The sequence below is a fragment of the Bufo gargarizans genome, chromosome 6 (assembly GCF_014858855.1).
Source record: "Bufo gargarizans isolate SCDJY-AF-19 chromosome 6, ASM1485885v1, whole genome shotgun sequence".
In the NCBI taxonomy this organism is placed as follows: domain Eukaryota; kingdom Metazoa; phylum Chordata; class Amphibia; order Anura; family Bufonidae; genus Bufo; species Bufo gargarizans.
Window position 1 is genome coordinate 352,603,574 of NC_058085.1, and position 25,263 is coordinate 352,628,836.

Consider the following 25,263-nt stretch of genomic DNA (forward strand, 5'->3'; position numbering starts at 1 on the left):
TTATGTTTATATATTAGACAAGTAGTGCATGGAATCCAGTAGACACAATGTCATTCTTTATTGGGAACTTTTGGTAATGATCTCCTGAGATCCCAGCACCCAAGTCTCCTGTGGCCAGTATATACTTTGGTGACCCTTCTAATACAAAGCAATTGTCCAACTGTGGACAAGTCTTAGGACAATCCATTTGTTGATTTAATCTCTTTCAAGACATTAATAAAATACAAATAATTAGAATACTGCTTATAGCACTGAAACAGACTGTGAGATTACACTCTTTTGGTCCACCACAGCAATTGTAGAAAACAAAAAGACATGGATTGCACATCAGCATGGTAAGCATTGATCTATTGCTGCTAAACACAATTTATAGACATGAACATGAGGTTCTTTGTGCAAGTTGTGATCATAATTCACAGGTCCACTCACAGGCACTTCTTGGTGACCTTTTTTGAGTGGGTCCCTATTTAAGGGTCCGAGAAACACAGGCCGTCATGTTTTGCATTTTAAACAAGCAATATGAAGTTATGCCTTAAAAATGTGCTGCTAAGTATAAGGGGGAGGGAAGGGCAACATTTATGGCCTCTTAATGGTTAATCAGCCATGTAGAGGAAGAGGAAGAGTGTTAGCAAGGCTCACCAGAGCAAACATTTGTAATGGAGTAGACAATTGGTTCATGACATGGTAATGTGAAGAAGTTCATGAAGCAAATTAGTTATTTGCCCTCAAATGCCAAACTCAATAGGTGCTTTTTGAGTCTTTTTTTAAGAGTCCAGTGATGGCATCTATCTTCTTGACCTGGTAATGTATTCCATAGAGTGAGGGCTGCATTAAAGAAGGTTCTGGCTCCAAAAGTTTTGTGTTGGACAAAGGGTATGGACAGTTTGTTCAAGCCTGCTGATCTAAGAGTACCACAAGGAGTGTAGGGCTGCAGTAGTCCTTTTAGGTAGTTGGGGCCTAAGTTATTCATGGCTTTAAAAGTCTTCGAGGATGGGTGTTATGGGAGTATGCCAAGGCTGATTGGTTATTCATCTAGCTGCAGCATTGTGAACTAGCTGGAGCTGATGTATTGCTTTGCCTACATATAGGTCATTACAGTAGTCCAGTCGCGAGTTTATGAGGGTGTGTACCAGTGTGGATAAATTATCTACTGGAATGAGATGTTTGATTCTTGCAATTTTTCTCAGGTGGAAGTATGAAGATTTAACAATGGCTGATATCTGTTTCCTGAGAGAGAGTCCCCCATCAATAACTACCCACAAATTTAATACATGGTCTGAGCTTTAAAGGGTTGTACTTCCCAGGGATAGAGGTGTTAGATGTGCAAGTCATTCCACTCATCTAGGTGGAGACTGTCGCGCATCCCATATAAAAACTACCTTTACTGCGAAGAAGTAGTTAGTGCACTAGCCGGATAGCAGAAGCGACAGGTGCGTTGAGCAGTTGCAACAGAGCCAGGTTGGCTGCCTGACGCGGGCCTGGCATAGGGAACCCCAATGCTTAGCTGAACACCAGGATGCCAAACCTGGACTTGAGTTGCATTTAACAGAGAGACTAAGGTAGACAATGAAACAAAGTTTAAGCCAGGCTGTGCTGTTCTTATCTCTCTGTCCTCCAAGTCAGGACCATACCATTCGGTTCACCTTCAAGAAATTGTGATTTTCCAGTAAAATGTTTAAAAGCAGCTGTGCTTGTGCATCATCTGTTCCTGGTACACCACGGATCCTTAGTCAAGTTGCAAAGTTTAGACCTTAAAGCCTCTTTCACACGTTTTTTTTCTTCCGTTTACGGGCCGTTTTTTGCGTTCCATATACAGTACAGGCCAAAAGTTTGGACACACCTTCTCATTTAAAGAGTTTTCTTTATTTTCATGACTATGAAAATTATAGATTCACACTGAAGGCATCAAAACTATGAAATAACACATGTGGAATTATATACATAACAAAAAAGTGTGAAACAACTGAAAATATGTCATATTCTAGGTTCTTCAAAGTAGCCACCTTTTGCTTTGATTACTGCTTTGCACACTCTTGGCATTCTCTTGATGAGCTTCAAGAGGTAGTCACCTGAAATGGTCTTCCAACAGTCTTGAAGGAGTTCCCAGAGATGCTTAGCACTTGTTGGCCCTTTTGCCTTCACTCTGCGGTCCAGCTCACCCCAAACCATCTCGATTGGGTTCAGGTCCGGTGACTGTGGAGGCCCGGTCATCTGGCGCAGCACCCCATCACTCTCCTTCATGGTCAAATAGCCCTTACACAGCCTGGAGGTGTGTTTGGGGTCATTGTCCTGTTGAAAAATAAATGATGGTCCAACTAAACGCAAACCGGATGGAATAGCATGCCGCTGCAAGATGCTGTGGTAGCCATACTGGTTCAGTATGCCTTCAGCTTTGAATAAATCCCCAACAGTGTCACCAGCAAAGCACCCCCACACCATCACACCTCCTCCTCCATGCTTCACGGTGGGAACCAGGCATGTAGAGTCCATCCGTTCACCTTTTCTGCCTCGCACAAAGACACGGTGGTTGGAACCAAAGATCTCAAATTTGGACTCATCAGACCAAAGCACAGATTTCCACTGGTCTAATGTCCATTCCTTGTGTTCTTTAGCCCAAACAAGTCTCTTCTGCTTGTTGCCTGTCCTTAGCAGTGGTTCCTAGCAGATATTCTGCCATGAAGGCCTGATTCACACAGTCTCCTCTTAACAGTTGTTCTAGAGATGTGTCTGCTGCTAGAACTCTGTGTGGCATTGACCTGGTCTCTAATCTGAGCTGCTGTTAACCTGCGATTTCTGAGGCTGGTGACTCGGATGAACTTATCCTCCGCAGGAGAGGTGACTCTTGGTCTTCCTTTCCTGGGGCGGTCCGCATGTGAGCCAGTTTCTTTGTAGCGCTTGATGGTTTTTGTGACTGCACTTGGGGACACTTTCAAAGTTTTCACAATTTTTCGGATTGACTGACCTTCATTTCTTAAAGTAATGATGGCCACTAGTTTTTCTTTACTTAGCTGCTTTTTTCTTGCCATAATACAAATTCTTACAGTCTATTCAGTAGGACTATCAGCTGTGTATCCACCTGACTTCTCCATAATGCAACTGATGGTCCCAACCCCATTTATAAGGCAAGAAATCCCACTTATTAAACCTGACAGGGCACACCTGTGAAGTGAAAACCATTTCAGGTGACTACCTCTTGAAGCTCATCAAGAGAATGCCAAGAGTGTGCAAAGCAGTAATCAAAGCAAAAGGTGACTACTTTGAAGAACCTAGAATATGACATATTTTCAGTTGTTTCACACTTTTTTGTTATGTATATAATTCCACATGTGTTATTTCATAGTTTTGATGCCTTCAGTGTGAATCTACAATTTTCATAGTCATGAAAATAAAGAAAACTCTTTGAATGAGAAGGTGTGTCCAAACTTTTGGTCTGTACTGTATATGGTCCGTATACGGAACCATTCATTTCAATGGTTCCGCAAAAAACACGGAATGTACTACGTATGCATTCCATTTCCATTTTTCCGTCCCGTTGAAAGATAGAACATGTCCTATTATTACCCACAAATCACGTTCCATGGCTCCATTCAAGTCAATAAGTCAGCAAAAAAAAAACGTAACACATACGTAAATGCATCCATATGTCTTCCGTATCAGTTCCGTTTTTGCTGTAATTACTGTATACTGTATATGTCATATGGAAAAATGGAACGGAAAAATGGAACAGAAACGGAAACACAACGGATACATAAAAATGGAACAACGGATCCGTGAAAAACGGACCGCAAAACACTGAAAAAGCCATACGGTCGTTACCCCTACACTAATTTGGCTTTACACCACATCGCAACCTCCACCCCAAAACAGTACCTGCAGGGGGCAACCCAGATGCTCAACAGCACCCCTTGACTACACAATCCCCCGGCCACGATTTAAAAGCAACAACAGCCGCCATGCAGCACTGCACAATGTGAACAGATTGCATTAGTTTATCTTTCCACTTGGTCTCAGAAAGTAGACTAGGACCAGGCAGGCATTTACTCTTTTCAAGCTTAGTTAAATGAGTGGAGTACTTGGCACCATAAAAAAAGAAAAAAAAAAAAGTAGAACTGTAGAGGCATGCATTGCGTATCCACATGCCATGCATTAATTTTGCCTTCTGTCTTAACTTTCCAGATACACTTATGGAAAGCCAGTACAGGGATCGATTGACCTTAATATCTGTCTTAAGCAAAAAGCTTACTCTAGCTTTGGCCAAGAAACCAGCGGTGAAAGTGAAGAAGAAGAAAACTGTATAAACGTAAAGAATGCGAAGGTAAGAAGAGATTTCTTAAAGGAACAACACTATCCATTTGCTTTTCTGCATTTTGTGCCTTTCAATACGTGCCACTTTGTGCTTGCAATAGGTAAATATTAATATATCAGCAGGATCATATTGTATGTTTACTTTGAGTTTGGCTACCTTCACAAAAAATTTGAGTCTCAAAGCGATGCAGAGATTGAAGGCACACCCAGCAGCTGGAGCCTTAAAACAGGTCCTTCTGTCCCATATGAAGAGGAAAGTTAATAAATGACTAGTGTTGGGTGCGAATATTCGAATCACAAATTTAATCGTGAATATCGCCACTTCGAGAATTCGGGAAGATTTAGAATATAGTGCTATATTCTCGTATTTGCGAATAGTCTAGATTTTTTTTCATCAGTAATCTTCTGCTTCTTGCTTGTGGGCCAATGAGAAGGCAGCAATGTCTTTGTCTGAGCTTAGCAACATCCCTAGCAACCAATAGGAAAGTTACCTACCCCTTACTATATAAGAACCTCCGCAGCAGCCATTTTTTGCAGTTTTTTGCAGTTCTTAGAGCGACAGCAGTGTCATTGCTGTGCTCTGTGCTTTGCTGTGTCATTACATTAGACAGTTAGTTAGCTCATATATATAATACAGATAGTTAGTGGGAGAAAGTCAGTGTAAGTTAGATATATAGTGTAGCTGCTGTCCATACATACATGCTACAGACATAGTGCTGTGATGTCACAAGTTCACAACAATACTTAGTGCACCAATCAGTAATATGTAGTCAGACCTGCTAAAATGTGAAGCTGCACATATTGTGCCAAAATATGCGCATCATTAATTGCCGATTTGTGCAATCGCAATTATATTGGAGCACTCTGCATATAAAGCTATTCTAATGTTTTGCCATGCCAACCATTTTCTCCATTCTTAGGAAACCTCTAGCAGCTTAAAAAATGTAGCAAAAGTGACCCACGCCTGTATTGTGCGTGTAATACGCGCATATTACATTGCCGATTTTCGCAATCAGGAAAATATTTGCGAAATATCGCGAATTCGAATATTGCCCCTGCCGCTCATCACTATAAATGACATATGTGGTAGTTTGGTGGCCCTGTTTCAGTTCCTGAATTAGAGCCAACAAGCTTCAAGCTATACCTTTGCAGTTACCAATCTTTTGTTGAATTTTGTGCCAGAGGTCTCATTCCCACAAATCCTTGTGGTATTGGCAACCCTGGCAGGCGGGCTCACTGAAAAGGGATGAGCCGCAGTTGGTTCTGAGCTGCCGGAATACAAAAAAACTGGGACTTATAAGTGAAGGAGCGGTGGTAGCTATTACTGTAACACTGATATTATCAAATGGGATGACCATCATAATATACTGATTCAGCATTTTTAGAAAATGTGGAAGGATGTTTGCTGAAAAATTTAAAGGCGTTGTCCAGGGCTTTTAAGTGATGGCCTATGCCCATATAATCGGCAGGGTGTGACATCCCACACTTCCACTGATCAGTTGGTTTGTTTAGCTCCATCAACGGAAGTCTGCACTGGAAGTACACAGCACCATCAAAGGTGTAGTGGCATCTACAAAGCTTCTACTATTGAAGGTGAACAAGCTACTTCCACTACAATGTCAAAAATGATGTGTAGGCCCTTGGTGCAAATGCTACCTCTGCACTATTTATATCTACACCTTTAGACATTAAAGGTGTAGATATATAGAACTATAATATAAACATTTAGTAGATCTAACATTTTTACAAATGAATAATAATACTAGAATTTACACCCTTCAGAGGTCAGTCCGCTGTTCACTTTTACTTCAACACAGAAGCGTAATGTGAAACTTAAGGGTGCTAATACAACAGAGCCCCCACTTGACATGTGCCAGTTATAGTAATAGCATCTTCTTCTGGGACCCTCAAGTAACAGGGCCTGCTTGCGACTGTGCGCCTGACAATAGTAACACAGTATAATGTATGGTGGGTGGGTGTTCTAGTGTAAAGCTTTTAGGGAACATAGGATGTACACATATGCCTAAGTAGTAGTCCAACTATAATTAGTACTATTAATACTGTTTTGTCTACATCAAGGCTACTGTTTTGTGTTTTCTAAAAGGTCTGTGAAAATGTTAACCACAAATAATACTAGACTACTCTATTGCTGTTATAGCTTGAGGGTCCTGGGCCACATACATAATCTGTAATGGGCCCCCTTTCTATGTGCGATTTATAATACTGGTGTGTAAGAAACCAGTGAGTGACAAGTATGGCTACCCACTCAAGGAAAGAAACAGGCAGGCACATTTAAAACTTGATGAACAGTGATTCTTAGTTTCAACAAGGATGGTGGTTACAGCAGTCAGACGAGTGGAAACCGGCTCAGTGGTTATGATTTATGAAAAGAGGCAACAGGCTTAAAAGTACACAGACTTTTTGCTGGCAACCAACTTGGAGGTATAAAACCTCTTTGATGGTGCTGGCTTACTTTGCTTAGGCATTGCACCCTTTTTAGGACTTTACACACTTATATAGTACACACTTAATCCCTGTATCATACAGAAGGCAGAGAACAGCGGGGGAAGCATTGCTACTCAGCACCTATTATAATGAAATGTTTCCGCATTCCAAGGGCAAGGATACAATTGAAACTAGGGGGAATGTTCAGAGAACCAGGAAGAACCAGCTTAAGAAAATGCGCTTTAAACATTATGCGATATAGCAGGCATGGCCAACCTGCGGCTTTCCAGCTGTTGTAAAACTACAACTCCCACCATGCCCTGCTATAGGCTTATGGCTGTAGGTAGTCTGGGCATGCTGGGAGTTGTAGTTGCAACATCTGGAGAGCCTCAGGTTGGCTATTGCTGCTATATAGTATTACTTTGTTGTATTTTTTGTAGATGGATTCCAATGGATGCCTATCGAAAGACATCAGCCTTGGACGATTCAACATCTCAAAGGCAGATCATCGTCAGATTTTATTAATTAAATCATCAGTAACAGAAGATCTGACAGGTAAGAATTTCTGATGATACCGGATCCATTTGTTCTTTTCCATCTTTTCTATGAGGTTAGGGCAACACCACAAGCTTAGATGCGCAGCTGTTGATTTGCACAACAGTTGTATAACTGGGACGCCCATGGGTTTGAATGGTTGCTTTACATATACAACTTAATGCTTCATCTACAAGGAGTGGCAAAGCAGTTGCATCTTCACTGAAATGTAGGTGTAATAGTTAAGAAAAAATAGTTAATGTCATTCCTTTGGAAAATATTGGTTACAATCTAGTCTGGGACTGTTGAATGGTCTGTTCTTTCTTTCAGGTCATATTGAGAAGGCTACTGCTGAAGTTAACATTAACACGCGTAAGACAATTACATTTTTTGAGAACATGGCACTCTATCAGAAAGGCCTTCCATTTCATACCAGGGTACATAATCGTATTAATTTTATTGACTTGTTTTAATAAGTAAGAAAAACATTAATGAAGACCCAATTTTGCATCATTTTCTATAGTAATTAGAGATGAGCGAATCTATGTTGACGAAGTGGAATTGAATCCGAATTTCCTTACGCTTCGTAGTAATGAATCACATTTTTTCCTAAAATGGCTGCTGCACGTTAGGACATGGAGCAAAGAACTCTGGGAACGAGGGATCACCCGCAATGCCATGCAAGCAGCCAATCAGCAGCTGTGATGTCACAGCCCTATAATTAGGCCATCTTGGATTCAGCCATTTACCACTGTGCTTAGTGCAGGGAGAGATGTCTGCAGGCGCTAGGGACAGTGGTAGGAAAGACTTTATTGTGCTGAAAAAACAAATTAAAGTTCAGGGAAAGATTATTCAAGGTGTAGGGAAAGGATAGGGAAGTATCATGCACACTATAAAAGTACTGCATCGCTATAAATAAAAACTTTCCTCAAATAAAAAATAATAATAATAGTGTACACTCCCGTATATACTAACTTTGGTCCCTGGTAGTTCTCCACTTTCTTCTAGAAAACCTTTTATATATGTATCATATTTTTTATATTTCCCTTTTTTTGCCTTGAAAAAAAATCCTGCCTCTCAGTCTTTTGTGGCTAAGATTCACTGGCGCTTATATCTTCTTCTATTCTCTTACTGTCATATTAGTATAAAACTGTTGGTAGAAAATATAAAAAGAAAAATACATCAAAAACAAGATGAAATAATAGAGAAAAATTCTATCAAGACATAAAATCTGATAGAGCATGAAGAGTCAATAATCCCTAATTCATTTCAAACTATAGATGAATTAAAACAAGATGTTATTAGTGATATAGGAGATATGTCATCCATTCTTACTGTAACAAATCACTGAATAAAGTGGCCTACGTGGGAGGAAATTCTCAAAACCAAATACTGTATCGTATTTATAACCGGGGGAGCAAAACCTCCACATGAGATCCGCTGCAAACGGCAATCCCCAGCAAATAATGCATCCAATGGAGGATGCCGGCAGCAGACCCCATGTGCCACAAAAAAATCCTACACAAGATGAAGTAATGTGTGGATTAGACTATAAGAATAAATAAATCATTGCAAAAGGTGCACTACAATATTTGCAAATGAAAATACAAGACTAAACTCTTACGCTAGATGTTAAAATGAGAGTTTATCCAATATATTCCATTCAAGAACATATCGAAGCTCACGCACCCCGTCAAGGTATCTCAGTTAGCGGGGGACCTACTGCTAAACCTACCTATAGTGTGTGAACACTGTCTGATAGGTACTAATGTCCGACTCACAGCCAAACTTCCACAAACCTCTAAAGTAAGATCACAAACGCTAGATGTTAAAATGAGAGTTTAGACAATATATTTAGTTCAAGAACATATCGAGCCTGTGCACCCCGTCAATGTAATCTTTGCACCTTTTGCAGTGATTTATTCATTCTTACTGTACACAATGAAGAATCTGTACATAACGAAGAAGATGAACATATAAATACAAACCAGAGTCCCATTATCTCCGGAAATTATAATTCAAAAGAAAACCAGATTAAGCACATTAAGAAGTAACCGTTTTGATGTACTAAATGATTGTAGTGAGTAGAGCATTGAAACTATAACCCAGCAGCAAGACCAAAAACAAAAAAGCAATATAATACAAACATTTTTTCAAAAAAATTAAATTAATACAGGGAATATAACTAAATTAAAGAATAAATGACAAAAGAGAGGGGGGATTATATACATAAAATGAAGGAGAATATTGATAATAATAAAAAAAAGTAGTACTGAAAAAGACAGTGAGACAGGATTTTTTTCAAGCCAAAAAAAGGAAAATATAAAAGGGGGAGTAGGGGAGGGAAATTCGCCAAAAAAGAAAAAATGAAGAAAGAAACAGGTAACAAAATCAGCACAAAAAAATTATAACCTGACTAAATATGCACTCACAAAATATATTAGAGAAAGGTTTAAAATTCGCACCTACCACATTTTTCAACAAATTCGAGGCATTCATAGGGATAAGAAAATTCATGCAAAAGTTAGCATTGAAAAAATATTTCAGGAAGAACAATTATCAAAAAAAGATAAAAATGATAAAGACACGAAGAAGGAGGAGCCAAATAATTACAAACATGCTAATTTGAAAATAAAATCTAAATATCATCCTGTACAAGAATATTCACAGCCGTTCAATACATTTATGAATTTAGCAACAAAAGAGATATGAAATGTAAATATTCCCTATAAAACTAAAAAATCACAATATATGAGTAATATATCCAAATCAGAGAAGCAGGCAATACTAGCAATGCAAGATACCATCAATAGGCATATAGAGGCATATAAATTATTGGTGGACCACAAAACATATAGAAAATTGAAAAATTCAATTTAAAACACCATCTTTTATCATGAAATATAACTGTCAGATTAAGATATTTCAGAACATTATTAAAAAGCTGGAATATCCTGAAAGAAGGTAAAATAATAGGTGAATATATTTCAGATACATCCATATTTGTATAAATATGGTGGCACCAACAAATAAATGCATAAACATACAGGTTAATAACCCTAGAAAAAAAACAACCTTTAAGAGGCTATTCTCCATGTGGAATATGTGCAGTGTGTAAAAGATTAAAAATCACTAAAAAGTCTGGAGCAATAGTACAAATAACAAATATAGATGGTACAGGCTCTCTGCAGCCAGAAAATAGCTGTTTTGTAATGCGATTTGCCTCGATTAAATTCGGATTGAATCAAATCTTTTTAGAAAATTTGGCAAACCGACCGAATCGCATTTTTGAAAAATTCGCTCATCTCTAATAGTAATTCTTAAGTCCAGACCACTATTTTTTATTTTCCTACTGCCTCCCATTCTCCTGCTGAGTGCAAAGAGCTGGATTGAAATACATTGTCAGGACTGCCATGCATGCGTACAGGAGGCCTCTCCATTATGTTAGAATGGCAAAGCTGACAGTGGGGCAACCGGAGGCAGTAGGAAAATTAAAAATAATGATCTGGACTCTTGATCTGTAGAACTATGCATGTATTACTGTAGATAGTCCAACAATTGGGATAACATATTCCCTTTAATTTTATTGTGAACTGGCATCAGATGTGCCACAATTAATAAGAGAAACACGGTTCTTAATAATTTCGGTGAATCTGTGCAGATCTGTGGGCCAGAACTAAAATTTACACCAACAAGGTGAACATTTCTGGTATAATCTATGTATTCAGCTACTTGGCATAAATTATAACAAATGTGCCCTACCCTGCACCACCCACAGTTCACCCTCACCCTACTTCACCCACTGTTTGGAAAAGTGATCAGTGGGGCTGAAAAACACTAAACTGCAAAATGTCAAATTTTCATAACCATTGGTACCGGTTTTCTGGCATAAATGGATGATAAATGTCATCCTATGATTGATGGTGAACTTAAAGGAGAACTTCAGCAAAAGGCGTTTATCATGTAGAGAAAGTTAATTCAAGCCACTTACTAATGTATTGTGATTGTCCATATTGCTTCTTTTAGTGGCTTCATGAATTTTTCCATCACATTATACAGTGCTCGTTTCCATGGTTATGACCACCCTGTAATCCATCAGTGGTGGGCGTGCTTGCACATTGTAGACAAATGTCTTATGCACACTCCCACGGACCCGGCTACCAGAGAGGTCAACGCTTTTTCCCAATGTGTGTAGTATGCTCCATGCCCTAGCCTTGTGAATGATACCTACCAAACACCACAAACTGGGACTAGGAATAAGTCTAGAAGAGACCAGACCTACCTGTAAATCGACAGTAAGGGTACAGCCACCACAAGTAGCTTAAAGGGTTAGCTTGGAATAGATACTGATGACCTATCCTCAGCATGGGTCATCAATATCAGATCACCAGGGTTCTGACACCCGGTAACCCCGCTGATTGGCAGTTAGAAGAGGTTAAGCGCCACGGCTTCTTCCTAGGTTATGTGACCTCACCGTACATTGGTCACATGGCCTAGTTGCAGCTCAGTCCCATAGAAGTAAATGGGGCTGGGCTGAAATACCAAGCACAGCCACTATACAATGTACGGCGCTGTGCTTGGAATGCTGCTGAGAGCCGGCTCCCTGAAACAGTGATCCTGAGGATAGATCATCATTATCATTTACTGGATAACCCCTTTAAACAGTGTGAGTTTTTCCACAGCAGAATTGAATGCGGAAAATCCACAGTGTTTACAATAGCAGCAAAGTAGATGAGATTTTCACAAATCTTATCCACACTCTGATGACATTTTCTAAAACAGCATCCATGCATGGCTTCATTTACAGTGTGGATTTTAAATCGTCAGTGCATCAATTTATTCTGCAGATTTCTGCAGTGGATTTGAACCTTTGCAAGGCAGAAGGGGGGAAAGCTGGGGAAAATCTCGGAAATTACCTCACTAAAATCCATTTGCCTGTATGGATTTCAGCGAGATACACTGCTGATTTTCGCTGCGTAAAATCTGCAGGGAACGCGCTATATGTGACCGTAACCTGACTGCAGAAAAGGCCCTGATTACCTGTTATCTTTATTCATCCTCAGGTGAAAGTAACTGATGAAAAGAAGCTGCCCATGCCTAATAAAGCTGTATATCTCTATGACGACAAACATTCTGGAGAGCCATATACAAGTGTGACGGATGAGGATGGAATTGCTCATTTTACTCTTAACACCTCAAAATGGAGGAATGTTGACTCATTACGGGTAAGGTGGAAAATTCAGTGAAAAACTTCCATTTACATTAAAGAGGACCTTTCACCAAAAAACATGTATAGAATACACATTACCGAACAGTGCGGCCCCCAGTGATTATTTCCGATTATAATTTTTTCAGAGGTCCTTTTGTCCGCTGTGGTCTGCAGTAGTTCTGGCGCCTCATTTGCTAATGAGGCTATTCGGTTTGAGTAGGCGGTGACTAGAATTTGTACAGGGCGCGGTTTTCTTCTCCCTGGCTAAGAGCGCATCCAATCAGAGCGCGGCGCTCTTAGCCAGGGAGAAGGAGCTCAAGTTCTCATGAGATTCGCAATAACTTGAGATTTTACACATCCCGAGGCATGCGCCATCTTGGAGTCCCCGGCGGAGAGGATCGCAGCGGCGGCATAGGCGGCAGCAGCAGCATCCTGTCACTAAGTTTTCATACTTACAGACAGGATGCTGCTGCTGCCTATGCCGCCGCTGCGATCCTATCCGCCGGAGACTCCAAGATGGCGCACGCCTCGGGATGTGCAAAAGCTCAAGTTCTCGTGAATCTCGTGAGAACTTGAGCTCCTTCTCCCTGGCTAAGAGCGCGGCAATCTGATTGGATGCGCTCTTAGCCAGGGAGAAGAAAACCGCGCCCTGTACAAATTCTAGTCAGCGCCTACTCGAACCGAATCGCCTCATTAGCAAATGAGGCGCCAGAACTACCGGAGACCACAGCTGACAAAAGGACCTCTGAAAAAATTAGAATCGGAAATACATCACTGGGGGCCGCACTGTTCAGTAATGTAACATGTTTTTTGGTGACAGGTCCTCTTTAAGTATTATATTCATAATCAACTTTCTCTCAAGACATTGAACCCTTGTGCAGTAAATGTCTTCCTTCTCTCAATCCTTTCAATGCAGCAGATTCTCTCTTCCTCCATACACTAAAGAACCCTTAGATATTGTTGCACCACATGATACAACCTTTTACAGCCGTAAGAATATTGTGAGGGGAAGAGCATGATACTGCATGGTATGAACCGAATTGTTTTGGATCTTTTTAATACCTGGTTTATAATGCTTCCTCAGGCAAGTTTGTCATCTGATGAAGATGAAGATAGACATTCAGTCGCCAGATGTTGGATTCTTCCCTTTTATTCTGAGAGTGAAAGCCACCTTTCCATTGAAAAGAAATCAGTTGAAACAGAATGTAATTCCGATCAGACAGTGACTGTAAAATATGACATCCACAGGAAGAATCTCGATTCTGACACTGACCATCTCCACTTTTTCTCCCTGGTAAATACTTTATCTTAATGACTGTGAAGCCATTTTTGAGCAATAATAATCTTTAAATATATATATATACCGCTGAAATATTCTACTGCACCTTACAAATCAGAAGATACATGTATGGACAAAATCAGACATTAAAGAGTAACAAAGCTAGTCAGCCCTTCAGACACGAAAGGCTGCTTTACACTGATTGTCTGGCAGGTTATTGGGGACAAATATTTGTACGGACTCTCGGTCCCTACAATCTGTCCGTATAAAGGTGCCACAGATCAGCCAATGATCGTGTAAGTTCATCGAGTGAAACCCTCTTTCATGCAGACACTTAAAACGTAATTTGTCGGCAGCAGATTGTGGTGTCTAAACAGCGCTCTGCTGCCCAGAAACAATAGGGCACATTTATTAAGACCGGCGTTTTAGACACTGATGTTAATAAGCATTATAGCTGGCGGTGGATTCGCTGAAGTTATATAGAGGTGCAGGCCTCTACATACTTAGGCAAATCCACTGCCCGTTCTAAATGTAAGACCGCTTCCTGGCTGTCTTATATTTAAACCATTTTCTACGCCTAAACCAGCCAGCCCGTTCCCTTCCCCACGTTCACCACGGCTTCTTTTTTAGACCTGCCACGAACAGGGAAGAGGTCACAGATTCTTCCGCACCAATGGTGTGTGACAGAATCTGCGCCAGATTGTATAAATTACCCCCCAACGAGTCTGTATGAGGACGAGCAATAGCAATTCACAGGGGTAATGAAATACACGAATTGTAGGTATATGTCAACTGAATATCACTGAGTAATTAACCTACTTAAAACTTAACTTTTATATTGGATATTTTCTAAAATAAGTCCCACAAATAGATAAATATTGTAGATAACTGCAATTGGTTATCTGGCAAATAAACATGTGTTTATAGGTATTGGGCACCACATTCAACATACAATAATGTTTTTTAAACACACTAAATTTTTATAACCACTCACGGTTAGATGTACATTTCATTCAGGCTGATGTGGTGGCTCTGAGTCCTAGGCAGGGGGGCATATTCGATGAAAAAATCCTTTTGGATCCATGGACCTTGATTGCTGCTTCGTCCGCTGAAAATAGGGTCCAAAGGTTCATCAATATTCCTACACCTCTTCTGAACAAACGAAACAGGGTATTGGGAGATATGTCAGGATATAAATATAAGGTAATGTCGCACTCGAATGAGGTAGGAATCCAATAAGAGGTGCTCCCACTATCAGACAACACCCAGTCTGAAAGTATGAAATGAATAAATAAGATTAAAGTGGGGCACACTCTTTAAAGTAAAGGGATCTTTAATGGTCTATACAATAATACACAGTAAGTTGATAATACAATGATGGATAAAAAGGATAGTGACTTTATAAGACTAAAATAAAATAAAATTAAATTGAATTACAATGAATAAAACATAAATCCCATTAAATATGCTAAAATATTCATATAATATTCAGAAAATAATCGATGTAGGATATATAATAGCAATGAAATCCTGCACTGATAATTATAAGTGCATCTGAGAAAAGTGAATCTTGATTAAAACCAGTCTTTTGTATCTCTATTGGAAATTGAGCGAAGTCTTTCCTGATATAGATAAGTTAGTAAGGTTACAACAATGTTGCGATATACTTGTATATATTTGATCAATTCGGAGCATGTAGCTTTCAACAGTTCGGATTGCAGCGTATAGCTACAAGATCATACAGCGGCGTCCCGCTGTGTTTGAAGAGAGCGATCGCTTGTGTGGGATCAATGCAGCCTTACCCGGAGGTCTTGGTACCTGACAGTGAGTCCTCGACTCGGTAAAATCAACTTGTGGTATCCCGGTCTCAAGGGCCGTTACTGAGCTGGCGTCAGTCAGGTTTTGTTCCACGCGGTCTTTGGCGTCTCCAATGACGCAGTGAGTCGGCTCTTTTTGTAACGGTGTCCAGACCTTTACCGGGGGTTGCAGTGTCCTTGCTGTCCTTTAAGGGGGATTCACACCAGACGCGTTTCGGGGCTTTGAAGTATTGACCCCTTCCTCAGTGGTTAATATCCCCCTGCTAATGGTCTTCTTTTATAGTAAGTAAGGAGTATACAAAAGACTGGTCTGGAGTTCCTATCTTCCAAGGATTGGAGTTAATATAAATTTTCAAGTACTTAAAATTCTAACTTTATTACAACAAATAAAATAACAAAACTCATATATAATAGGTCACTGGGTTACTTGGAGTCAACTATAATATAAAAATAAAAATATAATATAAAACGCACCAGTACTGCATACAATTTAAATGCACCTCTGGTGCGTTTTTTCCAAGAACTTCATTTTTCAAGGATTTTTTCAGAATTAACGACATTGTAGCTTAAATGAATCCAACATCTTAAAAACACCAAAGAAGTTTTAAAATTGATAAAGCTTTCATGTATGGACACTATTATCGACGACAGCATACAGTGATAAAAGGATCTTTAATTAATTGATCAGTATATCCCTTAAAATAATGACATATAACAAACGCACTAATATCGCATATAATTTTTGGCTGCGTTACAGTATAAATCTACAAAAATTGGAGTTAAAATTTAGCATTAACAGTAACAGTTAGCCATAGATTCTTCAGGGTAATTCTGGGATACGGAGGGGTACAGGATTAGTCGAGAATTGGGGAGATGATTTTTCAACTATTGTAGAATACTAGGATGGAGGCCAGATGTGGAGGAGAAACTGGACCAAATTGACATATAGTCCAGTTAATCGTCAACAGATGGCCCCCAACCTACAGAAACCCAAACAATTCAAAATCTGCATTCAACCCTAATGGTTGTAGGGTATTTAGTTCGTAAATGCGTTTTGTTTCTAGACGAGACATTTTCTCTACATGATTCCCACCTCTCCAATCCTTCTGTACCTTATCTATCGCTACAAATTTCAACCCCGAAGGATCCTGATTGTGCGCTATCTTAAAATGAAATGACAATGAGTGGGTTTCAAAACCTTTTTTTATATTGCCAATATGTTCCGCGATGCGTTTTTTCAGCGTTCTCTTCGTTCGCCCTACATATTGGAGCCCACAGGGGCATTCAATCACGTATATTACATTTTCAGTACTACATGTAAGGAATTCCCTGATTTTATGGCAATACTTGTTAGCAGTTGATATAATCTCTATTGTTTTTTTGGGGAACGAGGTAAGTTTACAATTGTTACATTTCCCACAACGGAAAAAGCCCTGAATGTTAGCCCAAGATTGAACCGTAGGGACACATGTATTCTTTTTCAAAACAGTGGGGGCTATTTTTATATTTAGATTTGGGGCCTTCGTAAATATAATTTTTGGCTTGGATGGTATAATAGAGTTTAATATTTTATCTTTTTTCAACAGATGCCAATGTTTGCATATAATGGACCGGACTCTCCCAAAGTCTCCGTTAAAAGGTAAGATTAAACGTAAATTTGAATCTATGGTCTCAACTCTTGTGTTTTTTTTATCAATAAAAAATTCTTTCCTATCCATAGTTTTTACTTTATTGAGGGCAGCATCTAAAATTTCTCTAGGATATTGTTTATCAAGAAATTGGTCAGTCATGATTTTGGCTTCTTTTTCGAATTCCTCGTCCTGTGTGCAGTTACGTTTCACTCTCCTCAGCTGTCCTTGTGGAATGTTGATTAACCAATTAGGGAGATGACAGCTGTTAAATAGGATGTAACTATTACATGCTGTAGGTTTTATAAAAGTTGTACATTGTAGTTTACCCTCATGATTAAAAATCCTCAAATCCAAAAATTCCAATGTAGTTTTACTAATGTTCCCCGTGAAGGTCAAGTTCCACTCATTATCATTAATTTCATTTAAAAATTGCTTCAACTGATCTTCCTCTCCCTGCCATATAAAAAATATGTCATCAATATATCTTTGCCAGAGCACCAGGTTCGTCCCCAGCCTGGGTTGAATATTCTCACATTCCCATTGGGCCATAAATAAATTCGCATAGCTGGGGGCGAACCTGGTGCCCATGGCTGTGCCCTGCGTTTGTATATAAAAATCATCTAAAAAGTTAAAATAATTGTGTGTTAGAATAAAATCAATAGCTTCAACCACGTATTCGATTTGTGTATAACTCAAAACACCCTCTAATTGCAGTTGAGATTTAACTGAATTTTTGCCCTGTTCGTGTTGAATTATAGTATAAAGGGATTGAACGTCCAAAGTTCCCATAATCCAATTTTCCTTAAAATTCTGTGATTCTATAATTTTTATCATTTGGGTGGTATCCTTGACATACGAGGGTACTTTTTTTACTCTGGATTGTAGTATCACATCCACGTATTGTGATAAATTTGAAGTCAAGGAACCTATTCCCGATATAATTGGACGGCCGGGTGGGTTATTCTTATCCTTATGGACTTTGGGCAAACAATAAAAGACAGGAATACGTGGTGATCTATTGATTAAAAAATTGTACTCATCTTCATTTAAAATGCCTATTTCTTTACCTTTGCTGCAAAACTCCTTTAATTCTGATAAAAAAATTTCTGTGGGGTCATTTAAAAGTTTTTTATAAGTATCACTATCTGAAAGCTGACGTGAACATTCAGAGTTATATTTCTCTAAATCTTGTACCACTATTGCACCACCCTTATCTGCTGGACGAATTACAATTTTTTCTTCTTTTTGCAACTCTTTTAATGCTTTCACTTCCGTATTTGTTAAATTATTACGTTTGTATCTGATTTTGTCTTTTAATTTACGTATATCGTGCTCGACACATTCTTTGAAACTAGCCATCTCTTGGCTAGTTTCATTTCTAGGATACTTTTTCGATGGTCTTTTCAAGTCAGTAGTGTGTAAATTTATCATTTAGTATTTCCCGATTAATAGGATTCTTGATAAAATATTTTTTTAGACAGAGACGTCTCATAAATTTCTCAACACCAATAAATGTTTCAAACTTGTTTAATCTATTAGTGGGGGCAAATTTAAGACCTTTATTTAATAAGGTGACTTGTGCATTTGTTAAGATTTTTGTGCTCAAATTTATAATAGAATCATTAGTGATAACGTTATTAATTATCTGTGTCTTTTCCCTCTTCTTTCCCCTTCCTCTACGTATCTTTCCCTTTCCCCTTGATTCCTTGTTCTCATTCGGTGTTCCTGATTGTTGTAGTGTTCCTGTGACTGTATTCTCTCTGCCCTGTAGTGATGAAGTCTGTGCATTTCGTGTGAAGTTTGTGATTTGTGTCTTAAATTGTACTGGTGGTCTATTAGTGATTCTTGATTCTGTGTGCGTGCTCTTTGTGATGACTCGTGTCTCGTACGTGTCCTGTGGTGTGGTGGAGTCCTGTCTAAAAAATGTTCTCGTTCCTCCAAGATTTCAAATCTATTTTGCACCGGTATAGAGAAGTCATTTCCAAATTTTTCCCTGTTTTGTGTTTCTTCATTTTGTGTCAGATTCAATAAATTTGGTCTGACTGATATATCTCGTTGTATATCCCCAGTTTCAACCCTTCTTTTACTCATTCTATTCTCATAGTTCATTTTTTTCGTCTTTTTCTCTATAATTTCTTGTTCTATTCTGTCCAGATTGAGGCACAATCTGGACTGATAGGTCAGAAATTCTGTATTTTGAGGTAATTTATCTACCACTGGACGTAATTCATTTATTTTGTTGGTTGTCTCTGTCAGAATTTCTAGTCTTCTCTTAATAATTAGTTTAACAAGAGAGAGAGAGTACTGGTGTAGTGTTTCATCCCATTCTTTTGAAAAGGATTGGTTACAGAGGTCTTGAGCTGGATTTTTTGTTAGTGTTAGGCCTTTGGGGATGCTGTTGCATTCTATATGTCTAGTTAAAGTTTTGACCTCCCACCTTTGTTTGAGCTGTCTGACCAAAAGTTGTTCTAATTCTTTGAATGTGTCTCTCATAGATATATTGTCATTACTATTTTTGGACTCAAAAGATGCAAAGGAGAAATTGTCTACCATTTGTTTTTTCGTTTCTACATGATCCCAAATACTTTTGGACACCTCCTCATTCTGTGCAGACATAGTGGGTGAAAATATAGTTCAATAAATATAAGGTAATGTCGCACTCGAATGAGGTAGGAATCCAATAAGAGGTGCTCCCACTATCAGACAACACCCAGTCTGAAAGTATGAAATGAATAAATAAGATTAAAGTGGGGCACACTCTTTAAAGTAAAGGGATCTTTAATGGTCTATACAATAATACACAGTAAGTTGATAATACAATGATGGATAAAAAGGATAGTGACTTTATAAGACTAAAATAAAATAAAATTAAATTGAATTACAATGAATAAAACATAAATCCCATTAAATATGCTAAAATATTCATATAATATTCAGAAAATAATCGATGTAGGATATATAATAGCAATGAAATCCTGCACTGATAATTATAAGTGCATCTGAGAAAAGTGAATCTTGATTAAAACCAGTCTTTTGTATCTCTATTGGAAATTGAGCGAAGTCTTTCCTGATATAGATAAGTTAGTAAGGTTACAACAATGTTGCGATATACTTGTATATATTTGATCAATTCGGAGCATGTAGCTTTCAACAGTTCGGATTGCAGCGTATAGCTACAAGATCATACAGCGGCGTCCCGCTGTGTTTGAAGAGAGCGATCGCTTGTGTGGGATCAATGCAGCCTTACCCGGAGGTCTTGGTACCTGACAGTGAGTCCTCGACTCGGTAAAATCAACTTGTGGTATCCCGGTCTCAAGGGCCGTTACTGAGCTGGCGTCAGTCAGGTTTTGTTCCACGCGGTCTTTGGCGTCTCCAATGACGCAGTGAGTCGGCTCTTTTTGTAACGGTGTCCAGACCTTTACCGGGGGTTGCAGTGTCCTTGCTGTCCTTTAAGGGGGATTCACACCAGACGCGTTTCGGGGCTTTGAAGTATTGACCCCTTCCTCAGTGGTTAATATCCCCCTGCTAATGGTCTTCTTTTATAGTAAGTAAGGAGTATACAAAAGACTGGTCTGGAGTTCCTATCTTCCAAGGATTGGAGTTAATATAAATTTTCAAGTACTTAAAATTCTAACTTTATTACAACAAATAAAATAACAAAACTCATATATAATAGGTCACTGGGTTACTTGGAGTCAACTATAATATAAAAATAAAAATATAATATAAAACGCACCAGTACTGCATACAATTTAAATGCACCTCTGGTGCGTTTTTTCCAAGAACTTCATTTTTCAAGGATTTTTTCAGAATTAACGACATTGTAGCTTAAATGAATCCAACATCTTAAAAACACCAAAGAAGTTTTAAAATTGATAAAGCTTTCATGTATGGACACTATTATCGATGACAGCATACAGTGATAAAAGGATCTTTAATTAATTGATCAGTATATCCCTTAAAATAATGACATATAACAAACGCACTAATATCGCATATAATTTTTGGCTGCGTTACAGTATAAATCTACAAAAATTGGAGTTAAAATTTAGCATTAACAGTAACAGTTAGCCATAGATTCTTCAGGGTAATTCTGGGATACGGAGGGGTACAGGATTAGTCGAGAATTGGGGAGATGATTTTTCAACTATTGTTCTTGGAAAAAACGCACCAGAGGTGCATTTAAATTGTATGCAGTACTGGTGCATTTTATATTATATTTTTATTTTTATATTATAGTTGACTCCAAGTAACCCAGTGACCTATTATATATGAGTTTTGTTATTTTATTTGTTGTAATAAAGTTAGAATTTTAAGTACTTGAAAATTTATATTAACTCCAATCCTTGGAAGATAGGAACTCCAGACCAGTCTTTTGTATACTCCTTACTTACTATAAAAGAAGACCATTAGCAGGGGGATATTAACCACTGAGGAAGGGGTCAATACTTCAAAGCCCCGAAACGCGTCTGGTGTGAATCCCCCTTAAAGGACAGCAAGGACACTGCAACCCCCGGTAAAGGTCTGGACACCGTTACAAAAAGAGCCGACTCACTGCGTCATTGGAGACGCCAAAGACCGCGTGGAACAAAACCTGACTGACGCCAGCTCAGTAACGGCCCTTGAGACCGGGATACCACAAGTTGATTTTACCGAGTCGAGGACTCACTGTCAGGTACCAAGACCTCCGGGTAAGGCTGCATTGATCCCACACAAGCGATCGCTCTCTTCAAACACAGCGGGACGCCGCTGTATGATCTTGTAGCTATACGCTGCAATCCGAACTGTTGAAAGCTACATGCTCCGAATTGATCAAATATATACAAGTATATCGCAACATTGTTGTAACCTTACTAACTTATCTATATCAGGAAAGACTTCGCTCAATTTCCAATAGAGATACAAAAGACTGGTTTTAATCAAGATTCACTTTTCTCAGATGCACTTATAATTATCAGTGCAGGATTTCATTGCTATTATATATCCTACATCGATTATTTTCTGAATATTATATGAATATTTTAGCATATTTAATGGGATTTATGTTTTATTCATTGTAATTCAATTTAATTTTATTTTATTTTAGTCTTATAAAGTCACTATCCTTTTTATCCATCATTGTATTATCAACTTACTGTGTATTATTGTATAGACCATTAAAGATCCCTTTACTTTAAAGAGTGTGCCCCACTTTAATCTTATTTATTCATTTCATACTTTCAGACTGGGTGTTGTCTGATAGTGGGAGCACCTCTTATTGGATTCCTACCTCATTCGAGTGCGACATTACCTTATATTTATTGAACTATATTTTCACCCACTATGTCTGCACAGAATGAGGAGGTGTCCAAAAGTATTTGGGATCATGTAGAAACGAAAAAACAAATGGTAGACAATTTCTCCTTTGCATCTTTTGAGTCCAAAAATAGTAATGACAATATATCTATGAGAGACACATTCAAAGAATTAGAACAACTTTTGGTCAGACAGCTCAAACAAAGGTGGGAGGTCAAAACTTTAACTAGACATATAGAATGCAACAGCATCCCCAAAGGCCTAACACTAACAAAAAATCCAGCTCAAGACCTCTGTAACCAATCCTTTTCAAAAGAATGGGATGAAACACTACACCAGTACTCTCTCTCTCTTGTTAAACTAATTATTAAGAGAAGACTAGAAATTCTGACAGAGACAACCAACAAAATAAATGAATTACGTCCAGTGGTAGATAAATTACCTCAAAATACAGAATTTCTGACCTATCAGTCCAGATTGTGCCTCAATCTGGACAGAATAGAACAAGAAATTATAGAGAAAAAGACGAAAAAAATGAACTATGAGAATAGAATGAGTAAAAGAAGGGTTGAAACTGGGGATATACAACGAGATATATCAGTCAGACCAAATTTATTGAATCTGACACAAAATGAAGAAACACAAAACAGGGAAAAATTTGGAAATGACTTCTCTATACCGGTGCAAAATAGATTTGAAATCTTGGAGGAACGAGAACATTTTTTAGACAGGACTCCACCACACCACAGGACACGTACGAGACACGAGTCATCACAAAGAGCACGCACACAGAATCAAGAATCACTAATAGATCACCAGTACAATTTAAGACACAAATCACAAACTTCACACGAAATGCACAGACCTCATCACTACAGGGCAGAGAGAATACAGTCACAGGAACACTACAACAATCAGGAACACCGAATGAGAACAAGGAATCAAGGGGAAAGGGAAAGATACGTAGAGGAAGGGGAAAGAAGAGGGAAAAGACACAGATAATTAATAACGTTATCACTAATGATTCTATTATAAATTTGAGCACAAAAATCTTAACAAATGCACAAGTCACCTTATTAAATAAAGGTCTTAAATTTGCCCCCACTAATAGATTAAACAAGTTTGAAACATTTATTGGTGTTGAGAAATTTATGAGACGTCTCTGTCTAAAAAAATATTTTATCAAGAATCCTATTAATCGGGAAATACTAAATGATAAATTTACACATACTGACTTGAAAAGACCATCGAAAAAGTATCCTAGAAATGAAACTAGCCAAGAGATGGCTAGTTTCAAAGAATGTGTCGAGCACGATATACGTAAATTAAAAGACAAAATCAGATACAAACGTAATAATTTAACAAATACGGAAGTGAAAGCATTAAAAGAGTTACAAAAAGAAGAAAAAATTGTAATTCGTCCAGCAGATAAGGGTGGTGCAATAGTGGTACAAGATTTAGAGAAATATAACTCTGAATGTTCACGTCAGCTTTCAGATAGTGATACTTATAAAAAACTTTTAAATGACCCCACAGAATTTTTTTTTATCAGAATTAAAGGAGTTTTGCAGCAAAGGTAAAGAAATAGGCATTTTAAATGAAGATGAGTACAATTTTTTAATCAATAGATCACCACGTATTCCTGTCTTTTATTGTTTGCCCAAAGTCCATAAGGATAAGAATAACCCACCCGGCCGTCCAATTATATCGGGAATAGGTTCCTTGACTTCAAATTTATCACAATACGTGGATGTGATACTACAATCCAGAGTAAAAAAAGTACCCTCGTATGTCAAGGATACCACCCAAATGATAAAAATTATAGAATCACTGAATTTTAAGGAAAATTGGATTATGGGAACTTTGGACGTTCAATCCCTTTATACTATAATTCAACACGAACAGGGCAAAAATTCAGTTAAATCTCAACTGCAATTAGAGGGTGTTTTGAGTTATACACAAATCGAATACGTGGTTGAAGCTATTGATTTTATTCTAACACACAATTATTTTAACTTTTTAGATGATTTTTATATACAAACGCAGGGCACAGCCATGGGCACCAGGTTCGCCCCCAGCTATGCGAATTTATTTATGGCCCAATGGGAATGTGAGAATATTCAACCCAGGCTGGGGACGAACCTGGTGCTCTGGCAAAGATATATTGATGACATATTTTTTATATGGCAGGGAGAGGAAGATCAGTTGAAGCAATTTTTAAATGAAATTAATGATAATGAGTGGAACTTGACCTTCACGGGGAACATTAGTAAAACTACATTGGAATTTTTGGATTTGAGGATTTTTAATCATGAGGGTAAACTACAATGTACAACTTTTATAAAACCTACAGCATGTAATAGTTACATCCTATTTAACAGCTGTCATCTCCCTAATTGGTTAATCAATATTCCACAAGGACAGCTGAGGAGAGTGAAACGTAACTGTACACAGGACGAGGAATTTGAAAAAGAAGCCAAAATCATGACTGACCAATTTCTTGATAAACAATATCCTAGAGAAATTTTAGATGCTGCCCTCAATAAAGTAAAAACTATGGATAGGAAAGAATTTTTTATTGATAAAAAAAACACAAGAGTTGAGACCATAGATTCAAATTTACGTTTAATCTTACCTTTTAACGGAGACTTTGGGAGAGTCCGGTCCATTATATGCAAACACTTGGCATCTGTTGAAAAAAGATAAAATATTAAACTCTATTATACCATCCAAGCCAAAAATTATATT

General features: G+C 38.2%; 1 protein-coding gene across 1 annotated transcript in view; it reads left to right on the forward strand.

Moving 5' to 3' along the window:
* LOC122939843 (alpha-2-macroglobulin-like) overlaps nucleotides 1-25,263 on the forward strand; it is a 138,827-nt gene that overhangs the window by 24,415 nt on the left and 89,149 nt on the right. The window contains exons 8-12 of the mRNA XM_044296034.1: nucleotides 4,177-4,315; nucleotides 7,191-7,305; nucleotides 7,615-7,721; nucleotides 12,348-12,509; nucleotides 13,578-13,787. Of these exons, the coding sequence (XP_044151969.1) occupies nucleotides 4,177-4,315; nucleotides 7,191-7,305; nucleotides 7,615-7,721; nucleotides 12,348-12,509; nucleotides 13,578-13,787 (733 nt within the window). The remainder of the gene's footprint in view (nucleotides 1-4,176; nucleotides 4,316-7,190; nucleotides 7,306-7,614; nucleotides 7,722-12,347; nucleotides 12,510-13,577; nucleotides 13,788-25,263) is intronic.